The 17,356-nt window shown below is 34.5% G+C and overlaps 1 protein-coding gene across 1 annotated transcript in view; it reads right to left on the minus strand.

The window, feature by feature from the left end:
• Window positions 1–16,351: 16,351 nt before the first annotated feature.
• Window positions 16,352–17,356, minus strand: part of LOC145665993 (uncharacterized) — an 81,819-nt gene continuing 80,814 nt past the window's right edge. Inside the window, exon 5 of the mRNA XM_081733099.1 lies at window positions 16,352–16,562. Within this exon, the coding sequence (XP_081589225.1) occupies window positions 16,388–16,562 (175 nt within the window). The 3' untranslated portion in view covers window positions 16,352–16,387. The remainder of the gene's footprint in view (window positions 16,563–17,356) is intronic.

Genomic DNA, 17,356 nt, shown 5'->3' on the forward strand with positions numbered 1-17,356 from the left:
AGTTCCCTCTTAACAAGAGCTTCAGATGTTCTTTTCCGTCGTCACTAAATAAGACATCGGAATGATGTTTGCACGAAGCATTAACAATACTCGGCGTACTTTTTGTGCTTTTAGGGTTGCGTACTTTTACCTGGGGCCGCTCTACGAGGATCCAAACGTCTAAAGAAATGATTTTTTCGGAGAAATTTCGCGCTTTTCTCAAAATTTCCCCTTTCCACTTTATCGGGATATAAACAATATTGTGATTGAAAGATTATGTCATTCTGAAGAGAATGGCCTACGAATCATAAAATTTGGATGGATTGTACTCACTCAAGGAATTTTAGGTCGTACTGTTCCCTATTGATATATATTTTCTAATTTCAAATAGGATTGGGAAATATTTTTCCCACGTCACTATATTTAAGATATCAAAATCATATTTGGCAAAAACATTACCAATAAATAAATGTATTTTCCAGGGTACAATGTGATTGTGTACTCTTACGTAAGGTCGCTCCAGGAGTCCCCAAACTTCAAAAAAGGTATTTTTTTCTGAGAAATTTCTCGATTTCCCGAAAATTTCCCTTTTCTCATACGTCATACGCACATGCACGATTATGTAGTTGAAAGATATTTTATTGTTAAGAGAATGCTGTACTATTCATTAAATTCAGATGAGGAGTGTTGAGGCAATAGCTACTTTAAAAATGCAATACCGTGGCTCATGGCGACCATCTTGATTAGCCGCCATTTTGGTGTTGTACACGGATTTCGAAGTGGATCTTCGGCTCAAATGTTAAATTTTACATAAACTATGACCACAGTAAGTGGCGTATTCCAATCACAAGGTGGAGTATTTTGTCTTTTGCTGCAATATGAAATTGAGTTCACTACAAAAGCTCTACAAATTATACTTTCGCATGTATATGTGATGATCAGTGGTGGCTGGCAGAAATAAATGACATTAATGACGAGACGTCAAATGTAGCACGACGTATATTTTGCCTCCAATTTTATTAACGCTTTCTTCCTCATAAGATTCCCTTATAGGTTCTATGTCATTCATGCTAAAATTATAAATGTACCTACTGAATCACACTGATTTATTATTCAATACTCATCATAATTTGTATTTTCTAAATTTGACAGCACCAAAATACTACCGGAAAACAATTTGTTTCTGTATCTTATTCTGTTTTGTAACCAAGACTGAGAAGAGATTAATTTATAAATTATATTTTTGAACTAGTTGTAGAAAGACAACATAATTTCAATTATTTAATACTTACACAAAATAACTTATAAATAATGTAATTAAGATTTCTGATTACAAGTTACGATTTCAACAGGTGCTTCCCAAAATGTGGCACTGATTATTACGTGTTATATAATTCGCTAATATTAATTGAATGTTTTATTGTACGTGGCAGTGGTTAGCTTAACCCATCATCTTTAATCAGACGTACTTTTGTTGGAGTGAAGTAATTTGTAAGAGGGATATTGCATCATGAATTATAAAGGACTTATTTCTCGAGTGATAAATACGTTAATAAAGGAGAAAAGTTTATCGCAGATGATTTAAGACAAGAAAATGAGCCTAAAACAACTATATATCGCTATATTTGCCGTTGGGGAAAGGGAACATCACCCAATCGGAAATCAGGATCAGGTCTGAAGGCAGTTGTAATAAACAATACCAACATTCGTCGATTGGAGCAACAAGTCAACAACAAAGCTGGAAAATCAATGAGAATGTTAGTCAAAAAATTCAAATGTAGCCAGTCTGTATACTAAAAACTCTCAAGAAGAAATGTCAAATGCAATAAAGAAGAAAAATACACATCCCGGAGAAAAGTGAGAAGCAGCAACAACAACTTCAACCTAGATGCAGAGGGAAAATCTCGTAGGAAACAATTTATTCTATATGACGAAAGTTATTTTACTTTCACGCATTTAAATAGAAACGCTAACGTAGGATTTTACACGATTGATTGTAACAGCCCCTGAAGATGTTAAATGTAAAAAGAAAAGCAAATTTGAAAAAAAAAATTCTCGTATTGGGTGGCCGTTTCACCTGCTGGGATTTCACAACCTTCGCGAATGGCAATCAATCAAGAAGTGTACTAAATGATTGCATTAATAAACGACTTATTCCATTTATCAAAAAGTACCATTCCGATGATAGTTATGTCTTTTGGCCAGATCTTGCCTCATCTCACTATGTAAAATCAGTGTTATCATATGTAACCGATGAAAATGTAACTTTTGTTGCTAACTTGTAAGCAAGATAACCCACCTTGTACTCCAGAGCTTCTGCCAATTGAACAATTTTGGTTAATCCTTAACTTGCTTGTGTACCAGAACGGATGGGAAGGCAAAAATGAAAAAAATCTTAAAAACAGAATAGGCTTACAGTATTGTTTGAAAAAGTAGACTTGGATCTCATACAGCGGATGGCAAATAGTGTACCTAAAAACTTAGATCACGTTCGAAGCACTGGAAGAATTAGTTATTCTATGTTATTTCTTTTAGTTCATTATGTACAAAAGACTGTAATAAATTAACATTTCAAAAATTTTTTGTTCATTTTTTCATTCTTATATTGAATCGTATTTAGTGCCAAATTTTAGGAATCACCCAAGATGAATGACACAAACTAACATTTTTGTACAATTGAAGCATTTCCCCGAATAACGCTTTATGGCGCATTTCAGTAAAATCAAGAAAAACAAAGAAAATTGTAGTACGCTTGAACAAACTGTAATGCTCCTCCCAAAGTTAGCCAGCATTTTAGTGCTATAACTTGGGTAATGGAGAAACGAGCCTTTCAATATACCTTATGTACTCTAGGGCATGCGTCCACTGATAACTCGGTAAATTTTAAAATGTTTCATACAGCATTATTCGGGGAACTCTTCAGTTGCCAATAATACAGTATATCTAACACGATGCAAGTAAGTATTTTCATAACTTACCGAAACAGATGAGCCATCTGGGAAAGCAAGATATCTTTTTTTGCGCGACAAAATGCGACTTGAGTTCGTTCTCGTTCTCGTTGATAAAGCCATGTTCATTTCATCACCGTTACAACAGTATAGACGATCCAGGCAGAAACATGCAAGTAGCAGGAAATATATGTCTATATTCATTTCGAAATCTAAAAATAAAGATGAAAATGATTGTTCACACAATAATAATTGACCTTTCAAGAGCTCAGTTTAGACCAAAATACAGAGTTTCTTAATGTGTGCCAAGACGCAAAAAGTGAAACTTAACCAAGTATATCTGTCGATTAAGTCTGCCTTCTTATCATTCTATCTGCGAACGGAGGTAAAGTATAAATTTACCAAAAGAAAACTGGTTTAATAACACAATCAGCCAACAATTATAAATATTTTTGAATTTATCTAAGATTGTGTTTCGTTACTATGGAAGAATCTTTTCCCTTTTTTGGCATTGAGAATAGTGAGACATACACAGACTCTGAATAACCAGGTTAATAGGAATCAGCCCTAAGGGGAGGGATGATCCAACAGTTGAAGTTATAAATATTTTTTTTACTATCTCATCTAGGTTGATATTAAATAACAACGTTTGTGAGTGTCAGAATGACTGTCGAACCCATCTTCCAGTTATACTCTTCTCTGCCATTTCTTCCTCTAACTCTTCTTCTTAAACAATATTCAGTTCTAACGTTTCCTACAACTCCCATCTATGCTTTCTAGTTCACTTGGTCAAAAACCTCTTCTACATTGATAAACACAGTAACGAATAAAGTATATTAAACTAAAAGATACATGGAATCGAATGATAAATTTGATTAATTTCTGTTAAGAAATGCGTTCTTTTTCATTCGTGATACGCTCGATCTCTATAAGTTTCAATCAAATCGCTTCATTCTAAAAAAACACTTCTTCACATATGAAACAAAATGAATGAAATAACATTTCCAGTTTAATCTCCAACGATTATACATCGAAACAAGAGAGAATATGATGAAGATAAAGAGTGCTGCTAGAAAGAATAAAGTGGAAAGAATGGAGAGAATAGCGAGAAAATAAGCACATACGATATTTGTCCACCACATTGTCCACTTGACATGAATTGGGGTCGAACTAGAGACCCCACACACTAGAGATGAACATTATACAACTGAGGCACAGCTGCCCTTTCAGCTCAATATGAGTTTGACCTTGGAATAAGCATTTCAGGTCGAAATATTATTCTACGGTAAACAAAAGTGGCCTCCATTCGAGACAAGTCACAGTTTTAGGGCTGGTTCCGTAAGTTAGACATTTAATGAGGTGATGTAGTTAATAGCTCGCTTCCGTCCCCTTTACCCTCAGGTTACCTCAGATACTCAATTTAAAGAAGCGGACGGAACTCAGAGGATAGAGCAAGAATATTCCCGCGCTTACAGGGGCGCCCGAAGAAAATTTTCTAGGGGTACATCTCCATGGTTACTGTATAACGTCTGGTATTTCCTGGTATTTAACATACGTAGTTTGCTATATTACGTATACATTTTCGTGAGCCAGAGGGGGGAACCCTGCTCCCACCTTCGGGAGCCCATGCGCGCTTACAAGGAATTCAATTTGCGTCACACGGCTGGTAGGTGCCTTACCAACTACGCCTTAGTGGCTCTCGGAATAATATACCGAGAATAATATATTATTCCACAAAGGAAAGGCTGTCTGTCGAATTCATCATTAATCATTGCATTATCATTAATCAGAGAAGCTAGAAATCCCATATCCTTTCAAAAGACATCAGTTGCACACTTCTTTCCATAATATTTACCTGTATTTAGTGCAGTACACATATATTTCCAGCGATCAATGATATCCAATCACTAGTATTTTCAGGTTAGTATAATGCTTAAATGAACATACAGTTCTTTAGTTTGTAGAGGATGTCCGAAAAATCCACGTATTCTTAAGTTTGATTGCCATATACAGCAATGTTAGGGTAATTTTAGTTTAATTAAGTACATATTACGATTTAGTTAAAAACATCACATCTAACCGAGTGACGGCAGCACATGTCTCCTAGCACATTTTCTATGTACGTTACGCGCCTGTCTTTGACATAGGCCCTATCCTGAAACAAACACACGTTTCTCCCATTCAAGCAGAGTTCCTTTACAAATGGGTCATCTCCAAAGCTATCTATAAACAGTCATTAACTGTGCCATTGTTTGCCCTGTATGTAGTCGTTCGTGCACACATACGTATGCAACTAACCGTTCGTCAACTTTGTAATTGCAACCATTCATATCAGCCTTGGCTTCATACCTGAAATGTTCCACGTGACCTTGATCACAAGGATACCAAGCAGTGCTGTCTGTTACCGTTAAAGCAGTGTTACCAATAGAATTAAAATTACATACTGTTCTCTGTGGTACTCTAGCTTAGGGTACACCTTGCGCAGCTACTTCGTTTTCCCCATTAATAAAGCGATGGTAATGTAGGAGTTGATTGATTAGAATTTGACCTCCAGGGTGCTCGATTCCAATTCAAATTGAGCTGTTAAAATATTATTTGAATAATTTAATTAAATTCTACTATTCTTTAAACGAACTGTATTTCACTCATAAGGCCAATATTAGAAATTTTAGCAATTTTTTCATTTCTTCGAATAATTATATTATTAAAATAATTATATTATTAAAATTATTTTGTGAAAAATTATTTCATTCGAATTACTCGAACAATTCGAATCGAACTCCCTTCTTAATAATAATGGAAATAAATGCAATCACCAGGATCAGTAAACTGATTGTTGTTTTTATAGATGTTGAGAAACATTTAAAAATGTGGATTCGAGAATCATGTTCAGGGCACTTAAGAATCTGAAGATGTACTATAGAAACAGAAGAAAAATATACCTACTGTACAAAAACCAACAGTTCTAATAGGAACAGAACAAAATGAAGAAGCAAGAATAAACAAAAGAGTAGGACAAGGATGTGGATTGTCTCCACTATTATTTCAACATCCATGTAAAAAAAAAAAAAAAAAAAAAAAAAATCTTGGCTAGTAAGAAAAAGACAAAAAATAGTCGGCCAGATTTCCAGTACAATTAAATTTGCAAACGGCACAGTATTAACACTGGAGAACGAAGAGGATTTGCCTAAACCGTCTGTAATTTGAACGAATTTAAGAAAAATGCAAACTGAAAATATTTTTTTAAAGATATTAACCGTCTTTCAAGAGAAAATGCTAAAAGGTAGAAAGTACTAAAAGCTCTAAAAACCAGAAAATAATAATATGACAAACATCAGAAACCAGAATTATCAGAAAAATATGTTCATGGTTTGTATATAAATCCAATATGCATAAAACTACAAGTAGAGTATACACTGATCATTATACTTCAACACAGGGTTGTACGGGAAGCACAGTGGCGAGTAGTAAAACGCTCACCTCTGGTGAGAGACATCCCTGGTTCGACATCCCAGGTTATGTGAGTTTGTGGGTACCTGGGTTTTCTCGGGATTATCAAGTATCCTTAATGATTATTCACTTTCACTAATTAACCTTCTCCCTTAGTCTTTAGCCATAAACGAGGGATGTAAAACTAAAAATAAGAAGGTCCGTTGCAAATGCCATTATAGGAAATCTGAAAACTCAATTCGTAAGAAACTAGATAAAAAGACATTTCAAGTCATTTTTAACTTTCCCTTACAAGTGTTTTCTTTATACAGAAATGCCTCAATGAGTTGTTTTCTGTACTCAGTCTTGTATTAATAGTGTTATTATACAGCTTATCATTGTGTTTTACGTGACAGAAAATATCAATTACTGGTAGTAATTATGAATGCATAAAGTAACAGCATTCACGCTTAAAATCAAGAGTGGTCAAGCAAGCCACAGTACGTTACGTAACATTTCCTTCACATACAGTTTATGTACCACGGAACCTTTGAACTGTAATAGATGAGTCAAGTAATTCCGTCACTTAAGATGACGAAGATTGCGATTGAGAATTTCCTCGTAGATTTCTATTTTCCTTCCACATTCTCATTTTACTGATTCTTCCCTCGTTACTCACTTGCCTTAATCATTCGTCTCCCTTAGCCTAACGGGCATAAGCGTTGGATATTGCACTGGAAGAAAGATTTCTGATGACAAAGAAAGTACAAGGTTTCAAATGTTACATATTAGATTCTAAAGACTTTGGAAATTAGGTAAAGAAATCGTACGACGGTTTATAATTCACATTCACAATTATTTGCGTACACTACATTTCCTTACATTCTCTATCTTGAGTTAATTAATTGTTTTGTGTTGGTCAGAGCTGAAGTAACAAAAAATGAAAATTCGTGACAGCATGAACGGTGTTCAATACATTTTCATTAGTTCACGTATGTTTATAAAGGGAAATCCATTATCGATTCTATAGTTCATTTTAACATATTGCTATACACTTTTTTTTTTTATTTTCATCATTCTCATTACAGAAGTCAAAAATAAGAAGAGAAACTTACCTTCTTCGAAATAGAAAATTGTAACACCGCCAGCCTTCTTTGCATACACTTTTTGTTCTGTGTAGTAAAGTATTCTGTGTATTTTAAGTCCAGGTGGTGACTATGGTGAAAACCGAAAATAAAAAGGTTTTCTAAAAATTATCCTTTTCATTCTACTTTGTTAATAAACCTATTTAGACCAAAGATGTAACTGCATAACGTTGAACTGAAGTTCAATCTGATTTAAGTTTTGCGCTTTAAATCTAATTTAAATCACCTACCTCTTCTTAAATAACTACGGGTATTATATATACATCCTATAGGAACAATTGTGTAGTAAAGTTAATTTCTGTATTGCTTGTTACCGAGCTGATACGATAGATTGATTATCTTTCAAGCTGGTCTCTTGTCGCTTTTCTGCAATACTTCTTCTTCTATCTCATTATAATTCAAAATGGGTGGAATGAGTAAGTAATCTTTAATTACATTAGTTCGTTTCGTCAATATGCTAAACAGCCCAAACGCTAATGATACTGCAAAACAGAATATTAGAAGAAAATAATCAAAAGTACAAACACATTTAATCAAAACACCAAACGTGCAATGAATATTAGAAACTGTTTAAAGGAGTGTCATAGGACTTGACACTGCTAGCGGATCTTTGATCGTTGCTCGTAGACCGTTGCTAATCGTTATACAATGTAATAGCTATATATTTGTACTATTCATATACGTGTGTAGGTCTACACTACTGCCTGAGAGTATTAAGAATGTTGTTCCTAACTCATTTCATTTGTTTAATATAAACATAGAGATTTATGTGTAAAGTTTCTACTATAACCAAAGTAAATCCTTACATAATTGTTCAACGAAATTCCTGCCTTCTTTTCTCTATCCATGCAAAACTATTACTTTACCAACCTATATTCTTTTTCTTTAAAGCTTTGTGAAAGATTGTATCCAAAAACATCATATTTTATTTATTTACTTTAATTTTCCTTTTGCTTAGCAAAATTCTAAACAGATATAAATTTGCAACACAATATAGAAGTTTCACTTAGTATTTTTGGCAGCCGAACATTTATTATGCCATTAAATTTACTGTTTCACAAGGACATGGAATAATTAAAAAGAACATTTTCTGTATATCGGAAACAAGAATGATAAAGATAAGTATGATAGAGGTAAAGTAATGGCATATAGTTATACATGGCATAGTTATTTCGGACTGCCCGGAGCAATTTTAACCAAACGTGGTACACATATTACCATCGAAGTAGGACTCTCCTAACATGCCTACAGGGAAGTGCGAGGAAGTGATATATAAAAAATTATCCAAAACGGCCGATATTAGTGACGAGTCCGTAATTTCGTTGTCACTGAGTTGAATAGTGACATTTCCGATGCCGTTTAAATCTAAATTCAGTCTTCGTTATTATTCCTGAGGAGGAGGAAGAATTAGTTAAATGTAAAAATAACTCAAAGTTACTTACATTTGTATCGAATTCATTGTTTTTCAGGTTCTAAGTTGATTGGTAACATTTTTTGTGCCATTTAAGTCCAAGGCCAGTTCACAGTTGGACTCAGACTTCCCCAGCACCCTTAGAGGGAGAGAAGAGGAAGACATATAAAATGATGGAAAATGACAGGTATTAGTGTCAGATTTATAGTTTTCGGGGTTCCTGAGTTGATTATTGGCAGTTCAAATTCAGCTTCCAGTAGAGGTAGGACCCCCTTGGACACTTAGGAAGACTGGAAGAGGGTTGGTTGCGCGTTGAAAGTGCAGTTAATCGGAAACCTAAATATTAACACCCGTATTTTGACACTTGAGTTCTACTTATTTCTCCGTCTAAATTTAAGTGAATTCCGAATCGCTACACGAGGTCGGCTACGAATGAAAGATTATTCTTTGTCTCCACGCAATTTTTAAAATAACGCAGTTAGCTATTTTGGATTTTACAAATATGGTATGCGAAAGTAAATAAATCAGTTAAAGTGCCGACACTGTGTACAATATCAGAAAATAGCATATGTGTTGAGAAGCGTATTAAATGTATACGTTTATTTCCATTTGTAACACATGTCGCCTGCCTGGCTTGATTCTTCGATACTTTTTTCTTTTGTGGATACTTAAAAAAAACAGTCCATCCATGCTTCTAAAATTTTTTTGAACATCTTCGACCTTTTGAACATTATTTTGAGAGGAATTCAATTCCTACCAAACTTTGTCTTATAGTGTGTGAAAATGTTAAAGTTCTTCTCCAATACGAACAATCAATCATATTTTACTGCAACATGACAAGAGTAAGTTTCTATCCTAAGATACTAGGGTTCTTGTCTTTATTGTGAATAAAATGATTGTGGGTGTTTTGCTGTTCATATTCCACCTTAAATAATTTAAGGTGTTGTGCATCAAATGACCAAGCGCCAAAACGCGGTTCTGAGATATTGAAGCAAACACAAACATTTCCATATAAATTTCATATTTTGTGCTAGCTGAACTTTTTAAATGCTATATTTATTAAAATACTCTATTTTAAAACTTTGCACTATCAAACTATGTACAAAATAATAACATTGTGATTTGTATGAAAATGTCGCTTGATCAATTGATGCTTTAATAAGTAATCTTTCTGTGTACATTTCGTATTAACTGGCCACGTGTTAATAAATACCTTATTACGTTTATTAGGGAAATATGTTATTGCAAATCTTGACACCGGAGAAACAATAATACTATTGAAGGGTATTAAAATTTTATTTTTAATTAGTACATAAACAATACACTAACACATTTTTTCTGATTTTGCAAACAGTACAATAACATACACGCTACAACATTCACAAAATCTATTGAAGTTCTTCACAGTACAGACTGCTTTGATAAAACTACTCGATACTTCTTAACCCGCATTTTCACTGTCAATATCAAAATCTAGTTGAATGCAGTCAAAACCATCAATATCATCCATGACGTCAGGGTGGCAGCAAAGCTTGAGATAGAACGCATGTGCATCAGATGGAATAAGTCTCACAAGGTACATTCGCAAAGTGTCCTCTCGGGATTCGTCTAAAATGTATTTAAATGCAAAGTTCTCCGTGGCCCAATTTGTATTGTACTAATTTTAGCGGCCCATACGGGTAATTTGCATATTTATGGGCCTTCATATATCCGGAATTCATACACTACTATAACGCTTGGACACAAAATTGCTTTTAGTTTCTTTAGATGTAACTGAATATGAATGTGGGCATATGCAAAATAAATTGGATCAAATACTGCTTCTCTGGCACGTATTATCCACACCAGCCGCCATCTTGGATTCTCCATATTGGATTCAACTTTCGGTTTCTCAAATGGGAATAGGTACATGTGTTACATCAAATTAATACAAATTTTCTTAGAAATTCATTGGTGTAGTGAGTTTTACGGTAGCTTGAACCATTTGCAAGATATTGCGTGTTAAATGTGAGGCACTTCACAAATTCAACCATTAAAAAGTTGTGCAGGGTTCCGTATGTATATACGATCTTTTATGTGATTTATTGTACGGAATGTTTTCTGAACGTACATACACCCAGCCGTAAATAGTATATGGTAGATCTTCACCAAAATCTGATCGTATCTAGATTTACATTAGGCATTTTGTTCGTAATACAATAGTTCCTTGTTCGTAGTATAACATGGAAGTAATAACAATCACTCACAGAAATGTTGTAATATTATGACACCAATGTTGTAGAGAGTTTATTTATACTTACAGTACTTTCCCGGTTAGAAATTGTTTTGATTTGTCAACATCAAAAACGTGAGCGTAACTGATATTACTCTGCAATATCTATTCGCGAATTGCCTAGAGGGATTTAACATGTAATATCTCGCAAATGGTACAAGCTACAGTAAAACTCACTACACCAATGAATTTCCGAGAAAATTTTATAAGAATTTGATGTATCACATGCACCTATTCTCATTTGAAAAACCGAAAGTTGAATTCAATATGGTGGATCCAAGATAGCGGCCGGTGTGGATAACACGTGTCAGAGAAGCAGTACTTGATCTAATTTGTTTTCCATATGCCCACATTAATGTTCAGTTACATTTAAAGAAACTAAAAGCAATTTTGTGACCGAGCGTTATAGTAGTGTATCATTGAATTCCGGGTATATGAAGGCTCATAAATATGCAAAAGACCCATATGGGCCGCTAAAATTAGTACAATACACATTGAGCCATGGAGAACTTTGCATTTAAATCAGTTTTACATGAATCCCGAGGGGACACTTTGTGAATGTACCTTGTCAGTAAGGACTTTATGTCGTTAGGTTTCTTCTCAGAAATAAGCTTTCCATTTGCCCAGAGTGGTTCCAAGAGGGCATAGAATCCCTCATTTTTCTTTCGTGAGGGTCGACCAGCCATTTTCTTTTTAATGTTGACCTCAAATGGTTCAACATTAAACTGAGTTTTGAACACAGTACTAAATGGTTTGTCTTTCTCAAGTTTTATCTCTCTCACCTGCAGCCAGTTTATTTTCTCATTTTCAGAGTTGTTTTATCGATTAACTATGGTTTTCTCGATACAAGAAGTACTTTGGAAATCTTCACTTCATTCTGTGAACAACTAGAGGGTTTCTTTTACGGCAAATTTTCATTATATTCATGTAGTCCTCAGCTGTATAAAGTCTCTGCTGAAGCTTGAGAGCGCATTCAATATCTCCAAAATCACTGTCATTTGGAAGGAAGCTATGGCCTGGTATAAGAAATCTCTGCGTAATTTTCTGCAATGAGGGATGCACATCTAAAATTGCTTTTAGCATTAAAACCATCTTTATATTTCGATTTTGTCCGCCCAGAAATCAGACCAAAAAATGACTTCTTTAGCTGTAGGTACTTCTTCCGTTAAATGCTTCATTAAACAGGGTGCTATTTCCTGTGCACCGCACCCTGAATCGCCTTCTAACCAGATATAACAGTGTTCTTTGCCGTAAATACCACTGTAGATACCGAGATTATATAACCATAATTGCCTTTTATAAAACACAATGCTTGTAGGAAATCTAGATAAAGGCAGTGTTTTCTCCAAATCAAAACAAAGTACTTCTAGATTCTCCTCATCCTTTGCCCTTATAAGGTCTGAAGCATTCAGATCTTGAGAAGCTGTCTTCGCCATATCCAAATGAACGCTTCTGCTCGTTTCATGAGCTTCTGCCCCTTGACCATTTGAATTTCTAATGAGAACATCTAGACTGTCGCAAACGTTACAGGTGTCATTTTTAGGCTTTTTTTCTCTGTAAATTAAATTTCGTTAGAAACATTTTCTTATAAGATGCATATGACACAGGATCCAAATGTTGTCCTTTATACAAGTTGTACATGACGCTTAATGTGGTTTCATGGGTGAGAAATTCTGGGCCTGTTTCATATCTTCTGTAGTGAAATTTGTACTTAGGAAATTTCGTAATATGATCTATTATAGAGACACGATTTTTTGGTGACACGCGAAAACGCGAAATGTATCAGTTTTGTGCGAAAACGTTGTGTACCTAAAATATATACTTTTTCACTATTTGTTAGGCCATGTAACGCTCGCGATTAAATGCGAAATTCTGTCGAATTAGCGAAATTTGCACCAAGTTCCGATATTCCACGAAATTTACTTAAAAGTGACAATTTTTCAACGCAATGTGATGAAAATTATCATTTTTAAAAGAAAGCACCATGAACTTTTGAAATTTTACATGCGAGCTCCAAACGGTATCTACGGATGAAGTGGATAGTGTGGAAAGAGTGTTGCGCGGTATGTCAAATGAGCATTCAGAAATCGCTGGAAACTGTCTCCAACTAATGTACACTCCGGTCCAAAATTATTGTTGCAAGTCTATAAATATGTTGTTGTAGGAATATAATTTGATAACGAATTTGCCCCGTATTTCTTAGAATTTTAGTATGTGTATAGTCGGCAAAGACATGTATGTGGCATATTTCATGTCAAAAGAGCAGTAAATAAGAAGAATAAAACGAAAATAAAACTTTCTTGTCCATTGAGCAACATTTTGTTTCACTCATACTAATTTTCATATTTATAATTCTATCCGTATGAAATTTACCACAAATATTCATTTCCCGATTATACGTATAGTATCAGTATTAAAAGTATCCTACAAAAGCATTATCATATTATGTCTTACAAGAAGACAGTTAAAGACATACGACAATCATTTTGGACATGAGTGTATATATCAGTTTCGAATGTTGATGTGGAGAGGGCTCTCTCTTCTTACAATGACATACTTACCGACAAAAGGACAAATTTAACACCAGAAAACATTGAAACAATGCTTAAGTGTTATCTGCATAAGTAAACTGTGAAAACTAAAGTTATTTTTTTCTATTAATGTTCTCCGTGTGTGTGTTTTTTCTTTAAATGATACTTTAATTCAGTGAGGATGCTTAGTGTTAGTTTTTAAAAGCTCACTTATTATTTGATGTAGTCATGCATAGCTCATATCATGGTGATTGATGAGTGGAAATTAAGGTTAAATAAAAGGTAACTAATTGTAATTGCCAAGGAAAATAGTGTTCTTACATTGAATTTTTATTCATGATTTTATCCCGCTTTACGCGTATTTTTTTTATAACGAAATTGCGAAATTTATTTACCACATAATCGTGTCTCTGTCTATTACTTCTTGTATCTTGCTTTCAGACAGCTTATTTTTTCCACTACCCACTCCACGACGATCCTTAATCCTATGTGGCGATTTAAGTTTTTTCAAAGCCAGGTGTACTTTTCCACTTGAAATTCTGAATGTTTGAAGGAAAAAAGATTTACACACTGGTATTCCACATATTTTGTACACCCTTGTTGTCGTCCGCGTTGAACTTTTAACTCTCTTCCTTTTTATTGCGTTTTCTGTCACAATTGCGCAAATAAGCGCTGTTTGAGCATCATGTGAATCTGTGTTGTAAAACTTTTGGAACTCATTCTGCAAGATTTCCCCATCTTTACTTAAACATTTACAAGGACAGATATAATGTCTAAATTCCTTTTCTTCCTTTTCTTTACTCCTTTGTGTTGTAGATGTCTCATTCCTAATACATTTCATCTTTCTAATTTGCCTGTTTTGTGAGAGTTATTTCCTTTTCCGCCCCCTTCTTGGCCTCCCTCTGGACATTCCTTCCACAGTGCTCGTAGCACACTTTTCGGCATTTTCTGAGATTTCTTCATTAGTTTCGGAAATTACAGGATCAAAATCATCTTCGTTTTACTCCACATTACTGGTAGCACACTTTTTCGGCATTTTCTGAGATTTCATTATCTTCGGAAATTAAAGGATCAAAATCATCTTCGTTTTCCTCTACATCACTGGTATCGCACTTTTTGACATTTTCTGAGATTTCTTCATTAGCTTCGGAAATTACGAATAATCTTCATTTATAATACTATTTTCGTCAGAGATGTTTGCCGTGCGTTTCTTTGGCTTTTCCGAGTTTATAGATCTATCTCCATTGATTTTGGAACACTCATTTACTTCATAAAAAGATTTCACAATAGCCACAGCATTAAAAGCACTTTTTATTGGACTTAGAGGCGTGAGGTCAATAGTCGATTGATGCTGTTCGTCTGATAACCCAGTGACAGGTGTCACACATGCGGTTGGTTTCAGACTTATTACATCATTCTTTACTAATGTCATTATGCGTTCAGCACGTGTTTTATATAGATCCATTTACACCACACAGAGTGTAAAGCAACCACAGCTTCATAGGTTCAGGAAACATTATAAACTAAGAAGAAACAGTGAGTCCCGAATGCGAGTATAACAACTATAACAATGACATCTACCGAACGAAACTTGAGAACACGGGAACAACAACAATCGACTACAGCTTCTCATTAACCGAGATAAAAAAAAATAGCGCGTTTTCACGTGATGAAAAATGAAACCATAAGAAGTTGTTCTTTTGTCACTTGATGCAAAAAATCCGTCAAAATATTGTCTCTTGGTCAAAGATGCAAAATGAAACTGCTACGTTACATTTTAGTCAACTGATGCAAAATGTTACTATTAAGATACTGTTCTTGGCGCTTGGTCGAATAACGTTTCCTGAACGTTTAAGCAAATAGTAGGGTTTTAAACAATTTTTGAAAAAAAATATTTACATTGTCTCTTATACATTGATGTAAAAATTTTGAAAATCGAAAAATGGCGCTAGGTCAATTGATGCTTAACACCGTCCATATTGTATGTCATTGTCTCAGCAAACTAAATATTGAAAAGGAATATTAAATACGAATACTTTAACAAACAAATAAAGTATTGCATTATTTAGTTTGGCGATTTCAATATTGTACAGAATTTATCATAAAAATACTCATCTCTGTATCCTTCTTCATCCAACCGAATCGCTTTCGTGTAGCAAGGTTCCGGAATAGTGAGGTATTAAAATATCTTTTGTATTATATTACTTTGATTCATTTACGGTAATTTGTGACTTCAAAAGCTAAATGGCATGTCACTTTTAGTCAAGATATTAATGTCGTTTCCTGTTAGACTGAAAATTGAATCTACGCATTTTTATTAGAATAAAATAAAATTAAATGTTTAGTTTTACGTCCTACATTTATACACAATAGACTAAAGGAGACGAGTCCTAAATATATAGTAAATTAATGATTTTGAAACAATGGTTAGAATAAAGGTAATGAGAATAGCCATCTGTCCAACATAAGCTTACATGGTCTTCGATTGGTCAAATAATTCCCTATTGAAGAAGTGACCACTCTGCTAAAGAGCTACCATGCCCACCGCGTCAGCATTATGTATTTCAAAGATGAAGTTGGGAATATACTATAAGATGCAAAATAAAACTATAGTAATGTTGAGCATTTAATTTTATTGTTACGAATATACAATTCTGCATTGCACACTGATATTATCCAGCAAGAAACTTTCCTGCTTTGAGTAAAGAAGAAAATTCAAGATCGAACAAAGAGAATGGACATCCAGGGAACATAGTTTTGCAGTTTCCTTTCACCTTCCCTACATTATGAGCCTCATCATAAACTGCGTTCTCTTCAGTGTTTGTATCATTAGGGTCTACTGGCATCCTGCGAAATATACAATAATAGTTTTCAAATATTAATTATACTGTACTATGTATTTAGTTATTTAGATAATTAAAAAAAGCTCTCCGAATATCGCTTCACAAAGAGCTACAAATGGCTATGATGCATAACAATGCTCTTATATTCGTGGTATAAGTCAAATGTTTTGAAAACATTACCTCTAAACCGCCTAAACGTAGGCCTAGCTCTGGAATTGGAAGGAATTGAAGTAAATAAACTACTGGTTCTTTTTAACTTAGAAGGTATAACATATTAATCTATAACGTAGTTCGTATAACCAAAATCTACTGTTGAAAGTTCTAACATGACAAGGGGACAATGGCTTCATAATTTCGTATTGTCGTTATCACAACTAGGAAAAAGTATGGCGGTAAAGAAAGCAATAGATTTCGATATCTCAACATAAACTGCTCAGCATTAAAAGTGCAACGCGCAGAAGGAGATGAGATAGAAATGCGAAACTTTGCAAACAGAGAGGTGCTAATAAGACAAGAAAATTATTGCACTTACAGGTCGGTAGTGTGACATTTGACGTGCGTAGCAGGGTTACAGAACCTCCTAGAGCTAGTAGCTAGTAGAGCCTCCGCGGACAGCCGAAACTGCTGCAACACGTCACGGCATGAAGAGAATAAGCCCATCGATGTTTGTTTGAGGTTTGGAGTCCCAAGCGGCTTCTACATAGCTTCAAAGTTTCCCAACATTAGGTGAAGGAAATCTGTGTTGAGCCAACCAATGACCAACCATGGATCAGACATGCCCAATCGGATAGACATCTG

This window comes from Thermobia domestica, chromosome 12 (genome assembly GCF_964235325.1).
Source record: "Thermobia domestica chromosome 12, izTheDome1.hap1.1, whole genome shotgun sequence".
Taxonomy (NCBI): Eukaryota; Metazoa; Arthropoda; class Insecta; order Zygentoma; family Lepismatidae; genus Thermobia; species Thermobia domestica.